Genomic DNA, 8,838 nt, shown 5'->3' on the forward strand with positions numbered 1-8,838 from the left:
TAACACCTGGGGGCTGCCGGGGGGGGCGATGACGGAGCGTACTATGCACGGGGCGGGGCGGACAAGCGGGTCTGTGTCCTCTGCGTGACTGCTCTGGTCGCCATGGCACCCCCGAGGATTTAGGGCCGTTTCCAGCCGTCGGGACGCGTCCCCTCATAAGGAGGACGAGCGGACGCCCTCAGGGCGCGGTGTTGTCGCTGAGGTGAGGTCGTGCCATGCGGCCTGGGTGGCACGGAGCGCACGGAGCGCTGTCAGTGTGTCCTCAGGGAACGGCCAATGGCCACTCACAGCCCTCAGCAAATGGCCGCTGCTTGGGCCGCAGCGCCTCGGCACAGCCCTCCGTCAGGGCCTCGCCCCGGGCCTCAGTGTCCCCCCAACCCCGGGCGATGCCTCACAGCGGCGGAGGGACCGCGGTGCCACCCCCCCCTCACGGGGCCGTTTGAGGGCGGGGTGTGCTCCAAAAGGGGGAGAAAAACGCGTATTTCTGTACAGAAACGCACGTTTCTATGTAAAAAAAATCCGCACATTTCTGTACCAAAGCAGGCCTATTGCTGTACAAAATTAATTTCTGGGAGGACAGCGCTGACAGCAGAGGGCGGCACAGCCCCACAGGCCCGGCACCTGGGCACTGCTATAACCCTAACTCTCTTCCGCTCTTTGCTGTAACTGTGCTATTGCTCTTTCCCCGTCAGGTGCTGGGGCTGCTGGGGACGTTTTGGGCCCAGCAGGGCGGCAGCTTTCAGTTCTGAGCGAGAACGAAAGCTGAGAGGAGAATCGGTTCCTTTTCCCATCCCAAGGCTGAAGCGGGGAAAGGAAACTTCAGGCTGTCAAAAAATAAAACGCAGGCACCTGGAGGAGGTTTTGCAGCACCAGAAGAGTCTCTAGGACAGAGGAACACACTCTGCCATGCTCAGCCTCTCACTGACACCAAAGGACACTTTCCACTCTCTTGCGTGTCGAGACTCCCAGCTGCAGGACATCACTGCTGCCTGTCTCAGGGCCGAGCAGTATTACCTCAGTGCTGAGCTGCTGCACCCCAGCCATGATGAGGCCTTGTCCTTGTCCTAGAGTGTGCCACACACAGAGGTTGTGATTGCAGTGTTTCTGCAAGGAAATGTTTTCAAGGTTGGGTGTGAGGGAAAGGCTCTGCCCCAGAGGGGGGTGGGCATGGCACAGCTCCCCAGGGCATGGCTTTGAGCTGCCAGAGCTCAGGGAGCACTGGGACACTGCTCTCAGCCATAGGGTTTGGATTTGGGTGGTGCTGTGGGGCTGGGGGTTGGAGTCGGGGATCTGTGGGGGATCTAACATGGGATTTTCTGTGGTTTCAACCTGGTTTGAGACACGTGCACAGAGCAGGGGTGGTGTCCATGAGGACACACAAGCTGGTGGTGGGAAGTCTGAAAGCTCAGTGTTCGTACACCAAGAAATGGAAAGTGTCCTTTGGTGTCAGTGAGAGGCTGAGCATGGCAGAGTGTGTTCCTCTGTCCTAGAGACTCTTCTGGTGCTGCAAAACCTCCTCCAGGTGCCTGCGTCCCCTCCACCTATGCAGGGTGGGTTTGCTTTGCTGTCCCTCCCCAGCCTGAGGGATCATTCCTTCTCAGAAATCTCCCTCCCGCTTTTCAGTGGCAATTCACAGGTCATCTTCACGTGATTCATTCATTCCCTGGCTTTATCAAAGACTGTTCTGAAACACCCTGGTGGAGAAAGCATGACCCCTCCACCCTGGGAGGGTGCTCATCACCTCCATTCCACCCCAAAAGAAGGGATGGGGGATGAAGGGATGCCAAGGACAAAATCCAAGCATCTGTGGTTGCGCTTTGCTGGCAACAGCAGCCGACCTGATCTGAACCCATCCAGGTCTGCATGCTTAGGGATGACTACATACATTCAAGCACGCATGTGCCTTCCTGCACCCATGCACGTGTGCAGCAAGCAATGGACTATGAGCAGTGGCCTGAGACAGGTTGCAGGCACAGAGCAGTTTCCACTGGGGTCAGCACTGGTGTGTGCAGGCCCTCCCTGCACTCTTTTGGGGGGAAAATCTAAAGAATTTCAGCGTGGGTTGACCTGAAGTGACATTTTGCTGCTTCTGTTTTTCTCACAGCTTTCTCAGTGGGGTGAGATCTCTGTTCCTGCAACCCGCTCTCCCTTCAAACACTGATGCGTGCCTGTGTGTCATTTCAGGTTAACTGAACTGGCTGCTTGGGTTTGAAACGAGAGCTGTTTCATTTTTCGGGTCGCTTAACACCCTCCTAACTGTAACAAACACAGTGATTAAAAACATGAAAAATTACCCTGGAGGAAGGGGAAAAGCTTGGAAAAGGATGAAAAACACTCTGATTACCCCTTTACAAATATTTTTCTTTAGCTGAAGTTGCTAAATTTGACTCAGCTTTACACACTGGAAAGGTTTTGCGGTGTGTGGTTGGTTTTTTTTTTTTTTTTCTACGGTGAATAAAGTGTTTCTTCCTTGCAAAAACCCCCACCAACTCGCAGCGCAGTGATGCAGTTTCAGTGTGTCACGGAGGCAGCGTCAGCTCAGGCTCCGTTTTGGTAAGGTTGGTGCAAACCCCACAAGGCTTCAGGTGCCTGAAACCTGCACCTGGGGTCACAGCACGGGGTTTTTTCCAGAGGTCTGGGAAGTAGCATCTCCCCCCACTTTGTTCATTTTTGCCAGGGTTGAGATGAGTTCAGGGCTTTGCCCTCAGCTCCCTTGCCTGGGGGACATGAGGACATCACTTGGTGGCCAGTCCCACCCAAAGAAGGGTGATACGCTGCTGGGACAGTTCTGCCTGTGGTCTCATCTCGCTCCTTGGCTGCAAGCTCTCAGCGCCCATAAATAAACCCAGGAGCCTCTCGCCACACACTTTCTCCTGGCTGACATTTCACTTGCGGGAGTGATAGGGCAGGGAAAGGCTGAGCCCTGCTCTTAAGCTCTGCCGCAAAATGTCTCCAGCAAGCCAGTGCACCATGCCTCAGTTTCCCCACACGCCCCATGGAAATGATACTATTGACACACAGGATGTTGGCAAAGCACTGGGAGACCTATGTCTACAGTGCTTCATTACCAGGGAGCTGTGGGACACCTGGCTTGCTGCTCATCCCTCTCGTCCTCAGGCAGGGGTTTAAAATAGCTCCTGTGACTCACTGTGCCCAGAAGGGCCCAAAGGTGCCACCTCCGAGCCAGTGTGTACATTCCCAGCATGTCTGGCTGCTGCTCACCTCTCATTCTCAGAAAGCGATGCGATAAAGAGAATTTGTTGCCCTTGCTGTGGCTGAGCACCGTGGCTGGATATGGGAAGGCAAAGGTGTGATTAGTGCTGACTCTCTGCATGTCCACAGCTGTCTGTGCAGCCCTAGATCTTGGAATTGGATGGCATGAAGTCTTGTCCTGGTCTTGCTTCATTCATGCTTTTTGGTCTTTGCTCCTTTGAGGTTGGATATTAGGATACATTTCTTCTCAGAAAGAGCAGTGATGCATTGGCACAGGCTGCTCAGGAAGGTGGTAGGGTCACCATCCCTGGAGGTGTTCAAGATGTGGCACTGGTCAGTGGGCTTGGTGCACTGGGGTTGGACTTGGGGATCTGAGTGGTCATTTCTGACCTTAATGAGTCCGTGATGTAAAAGCAGCAGGAACAGCCAGACAAGGAATAAAACATCCATCATCTCCAGCCCAACAGTGCTGTTCTTGTCTGGGAGGAGGGAAAATTGCCTATTTCAACTGGATGATCTTTAAGGCCCCTTATAACCCAAGCTATTCTATGATGTAGATTTTGGGTCTCCCATCCCATCTCCATACCCCCAGAGGTGCAGGACATGGACTTGATGGCTCTTGGCTACATGAAGGTGCCACCAGGAGGAAAAGCTGCAGCGTTGGGCATAGCAATGCTGGACAAGATCACCAGTGACAGACGGAAACGCCGCAACTATCAGCGCCCTGCGCGGCGCCGGACCCACTCGGCCCTTTTCTAAGAAACGCCGCAGCAGTTGCGAGCGTTTACGGGAAGGGTGGGCCATGCTCAACCCGGGCAGCCGCGATAGTGCAGGGGGAGGATGCGGCACAGGGGGCTCTGCGCTGCTTTGCTTTCGTGTAAGAGCTGCTTCCCGGATGGTCCGGAGGAAAAGCGAGAGAGGAGGTTCAATGCAAACCACATCTCTAAATAGGGCTGAACTTTGAAGGCATTCGGAGCAGTGTTTCCTGCTCCGAGCGGCCTCGAGGAGGAGATGAAAGATGCAGCTGAGAGGGGAAAAAAAAAAGCAAAACAAACCAAGTTAACACTTTGTGCAGAGGGCAGAGGTGCAGCAGTGACACAACACGAGTGCATCCAGAGCTGGGATGGAGTTGTAGGGACCCTAGTTCCCATAAAGCAGCTCTACTTGGAGAAGAGAGTGTAGGGAACAGGATAGGAATGCAGTTTTTAAGCATGAAACCCGTGGCATAAACCGAGGAATGGCCCCATTGGGTTGAGTTGGGGGTCTTGCAAAGTAGCTTGCAGACTGCTCAGTGCCATTCCTTGGGGCAGCAGCAGGCACAATTCCCAATGATGGGCAGCCCCCAAAAAGCAGCATGGTGCCAACAGCTCAGTAGGAACGGAGCGTCAGCGTTCTCATGACATCAAATGAAACAAAACAAAACCTGACCAACAGCCCAAAGCCAAAGTGTTGCAGAGCTGGAAAGTGGGGTTTGACAGCTCAGAAAGTATAACACAAGCAAAGCGTCACCGCTGCCGACCGATAGCAACTGACTTCTCGTAACCTGGCCATGAGCTTCCTCTGGGGCTGGAGGTGGGGACAGCACAACGCCAGCTTCCTGCACCCCATGCAACACCAACCCCCCCCGCACGCCAACAGAGCCGGAGCAACAGGCTCGGCAGTGCCAAATGTAATTGGGCTGACAACATCCGGCGTTTCGCAAGCTGGCTTTGATGTCTGTTTACTCTCCATCCCCAGCACATGCTCCACAGCGGCATGGAGGAGACAGGAGGGCTCTGCACTGCTTTGATGTCTCCCAGACCTGCGGGGAATGGCTGGGGCAAAAGACATGCATGATGGCCACGGGGCTTCCCTGGTTCGGAGCCTTTGGGGCTGGGCTGTGTCCTCCTCCTGTCTCCACTGGGACGCTTCAGCCCCACAGTGTGTTGGTACCCCACTTGCTCCCGCTTCTCTCCATCCCACCCCACAATAATAAAGGGATGCCTCCATTCCACATTTTTCTTTTTATTTAAAACCGCATTGTATAAAAAAAATAGGATTTCTGAATTCCCCTGTACAATATTAACTATTAACAAAAACCCACCGGCGACACACTGGTTGCATGTACAGACAACAGCGCTCTCTGCAAGCTCAGCCCGAAGAGTGCATGGGCACACATTGAACCCCCCCACTCCCCTGCCCCAAAACCCCCAAATCCATCCGTGACATGGGACAGACACATGGACACAGAGGGAAACCCAACTGGGCACTGGGGGTCAGCAGCTGTAGAAGCGAGGCATGGATTGGGGACCCACGTGGGTTATAAATAAATAAATAAGTTATCTTCCTGGCTCAGGCTCCTCCTTGCAAAAAACAAAAACAAATTAAAAAAAAAAATCAAAATCCACAAAAATAAATTAAAAACTTGGAGGGGGAATAAAAAAGGGCAAAAACATTACCATTATTAACAACTGTACACCAAGCTTTGCTCCTGTATAATAACTGTACAGACATTTACAGCTCTGTTGGGTTGCATTGTTTGTGCATTGGGAAGCAGAGGGCTCAGGGAAGGCATCGCCACAGGGCTCTGAGCTCCTCCTGACCTGCTTCCTTCTGGGAAGGAAAAAGTAGCTCTACACCCAGGCGAGGCATGGAAAAGCAGCAGTGTAGGAAAATTCAAGTATTTCCTCCAGCACAGCCCATGTCACGACTGAAGGCACTCGAAGATGGTGATGGCACAGAGACCACAGCACCTGCCCTGCCCTCCCCAGACAGCTTTCCCCCAGTTGAAGCTTTTCAAAGTTCCAGTCCTCTCATAGTCCTGAATTCAGCAGGCCAGGAAGACTCATGGGAGCCCCCAGAGACAGAACCAAAACCCCAAAGTTTACTTAAAAAAAAAAACATCAAGTGAGATAGGACGACTGAGTCCAGGTCCAGCTGGGTGGGATGGCACGCTGGGATCCAACCTCTGGGTGAGTCCAGCTCCAGAGAACTGCGTGGTGGCGAGCGATGATCTCAGCTCAATCCCACAGTCCCAAGGCAGTAGTCCACTCCTTACGGGAGACGCCAGGAGATGTTATTTGCCTGTCTCCTGAAGCAAGCTGTGCAGGTGGATCTCCGCTGCCTCCTGGGATAGGTGGACACTCTGCATCCAGGAATGGTTGGAGATGTCCTCAAAAGACGGTCTGTCTGAGGGGCGCTGGGACAGGCACCACCGGATGAGATGTTCGCACTCTGGGGATGCAAAGCAGCGGTCAGCATGGGCAGGAGGCACTCAGCGCTGCACCCGAACCTCCCCATCCGTCCGCCATGTGCTGGAGGACTACAGGACACCAAGACAAGTGCCACCCCCCAAGCTCCCCAGTGGGTGACACCAACCCAGACCTCCCAATCTATCACATGCTGGAGGACACCAAGACACATGCCACCTCCTTGAGCTCCCATAAACCCTTTGCTGCTCTCTCTCTCTCCTGTCTGGTGCCCACCTGGAGAGACCCTCTGCCTGAAGTACACCTGGCCGCGCAGGATGTCCTCGTCGTGCTCGAAGGGGATGTCCCCGCACACCATGTCATACAGCAGTACGCCCAGGGACCACACTGTTGCCGAGCGCCCATGGTAGCGGTGGTAGCGGATCCACTCTGGTGGGCTGTACACCCGCGTGCCTGCGGGAGAACAGTGACATTTGTCACCCAGAGGCCCCAAACTCCTTTTGGGGATCGCGGTGACGCAGTGACGCGCATTCTATGGCGGGGGCGTGTGAGGACGAGCGGTGGCAGGGGGGGTCACTGGGCGTCACGCCACCCCCGCCAGCACGTGACTCTTGTTTACAAACTTTGGGTTGTAAAATAAAGCCAGTGGGGCCGGAAGGTGGCAGCACGGGGTCGGGGAAGGCCGGGAGCCAACCGTTACATGCAAAAAATAAAACTCCCAAGGGAGGGGGGAAACCACACCTTCTTCATCCCCCTCCCCGCCAAAAGAGAAATAAAATAAAATTTTAAAAAAAAAATTAAAAAAAGGAAACAAGGGGAACGAAGTAACCCTTCTGTGCTGCACGCCGGGTTTTGCAACCTGTCGTGCCCCCCCCTTCTCCCCCCACGAGCTGTTTGTTTTTGTAGGGTGCCCTCCCCCCACCCCAGCCCGGAGCGCGTTGGTTGGGTGCTAACGCCGGGAGCCGGCTCCCATTTCACAACATCTAAGTGGTGGCAAACACTTCGCGGGCAGCTGAATAACGCCACATCCCTCCCCCCTTCCCATTTTGCTGCATACAGGGGGCATGCCTCTGGTGCGCGGCAATGTCTCACCATCAAAATCGGTGTAGACAGTGTCCTTGAGGAGGGCACCAGAGCCAAAGTCGATGAGCTTGAGCTCGCCGGTGGCGAGGTCGATGAGGATGTTCTCGTCCTTGATGTCGCGGTGCAGCACGCCGCGGTCGTGGCAGTGCCGCACGGCCTCCAGCACCTGGCGGAACAGCTCCCGCGCCAGCTCCTCCGCCAGGGCCCCCCGTTCTGTGATGAAGTCAAAGAGATCCTGCACCGGTTCCGGCCGCTCCAGCACCAGCACGAAGCTGTCGGGACGTTCAAACCAATCGAGGAGGCGGATGATGCCGCGGAAATCCGTGCCCACCTTCTTCAGCAGTAGGATCTCCATCGGCACGCGCGTGCCACTGGGCTGCAGGGACACCGGTGCTGTCAGCACCAGGTCCCTTGGTGCATCCCCAAAGCCAGGGATGCTCCCTGTCCCATCCCCCGTGTGGATAGCCCAGTTATCCCTGGCCTGGGATGCTCCAGTGCTCCAAAATTAGGGATATTCTGGTGGCTCTCCCTCGGTAACCCAGAACGAGGGACGCTCTGGACTGCCCCACTCCTACTGCCCATAAAACCAAGGATGCTCCGGATTCCCCCATCCCAGTCCAGGGATGGTCTGGATACTCCCCAGGGCCTTAAAACGAGGGATGCTCCGGACCCCCATGCTCCAAAACCAGGGATGCTCCCGACCCATCCCCCCAGCGCCACAAAACCAGGGATACTCCATCCTCCTCTCGCACCCCTCCTACCAGGGATACTCCGGCGTCTCGTCCCCCCACCCACACCACCCTCTCTCCCCCCCATACCCCGTCCTCTGGTGCTCACCAGCTCGCCCCACTCGGAGATGCGGTCCCTCGCCACGTGCTTGATGGCCACCTGCGGGGCGATGCGCGGATCTGAGCCGGGCTGAGCCGGCACTAACCCCGCTGCCCACTGCCCGCAGCTCACCCCGCACTTACCGGGGCGCTGTCGGAGAGACGGATCCCCGAATAGACGGAGCCGAATCCCCCGCTGCCCAGCAGCGGGCCCACCTGGTACAGCTTCTCCAGCGGCTCCTTCTCCTTCCCTGCGGGAGGAGCGCGGCGTCAGCGCTTCCCCAAACCGAGCCCCACACCGCCCCACACCGCACCGCCCCGCGGCGCCTCACCTGCGGGCAGCTTGGCGGTGTGCAGCTCTGCGCCGGGCCCAGAACGGAGATGGGCCAACGAGTTGATTTTGGAAAGCAGCATCCCCGCCGCCGTGCTCCGGCTCCAGCCCCGCCCGAACAACCCCGACCCAAGCGGCTCGGGCAGCCCGGCTGGCGGCGGCCGGGAGCTGGGAGCGCAGCGCCTGTGCAGCAGGG

At 56.1% G+C, this 8,838-nt stretch overlaps 1 protein-coding gene across 1 annotated transcript; it reads right to left on the minus strand.

The window, feature by feature from the left end:
• PIM1 (Pim-1 proto-oncogene, serine/threonine kinase) lies at positions 5,202-8,808 on the minus strand. The gene is made up of 6 exons (XM_021377416.1): positions 8,644-8,808; positions 8,456-8,562; positions 8,322-8,372; positions 7,494-7,860; positions 6,678-6,854; positions 5,202-6,426 (listed from the first exon to the last, which is right to left on the minus strand). The coding sequence occupies exons 1-6, from the start codon at positions 8,723-8,725 to the stop codon at positions 6,269-6,271; spliced, it is 942 nt and encodes a 313-aa protein (XP_021233091.1). The 5' UTR covers positions 8,726-8,808; the 3' UTR covers positions 5,202-6,268.

This window comes from Numida meleagris, chromosome 25, assembly GCF_002078875.1.
Source record: "Numida meleagris isolate 19003 breed g44 Domestic line chromosome 25, NumMel1.0, whole genome shotgun sequence".
NCBI lineage: Eukaryota > Metazoa > Chordata > Aves > Galliformes > Numididae > Numida > Numida meleagris.

Bases quoted from the DNA above. Each gene is read 5' to 3' on its own strand.
- PIM1 (XM_021377416.1), bottom strand. From the start codon at position 8,725: ATGCTGCTTTCCAAAATCAACTCGTTGGCCCATCTCCGTTCTGGGCCC. The intron at 8,373-8,455 runs GTAAGTGCGGGG...ATCGCCCCGCAG, and splicing joins GTCTCTCCGACAGCGCCCCG to GTGGCCATCAAGCACGTGGC. The intron at 7,861-8,321 runs GTGAGCACCAGA...GTGTCCCTGCAG, and splicing joins TCTCCGAGTGGGGCGAGCTG to CCCAGTGGCACGCGCGTGCC.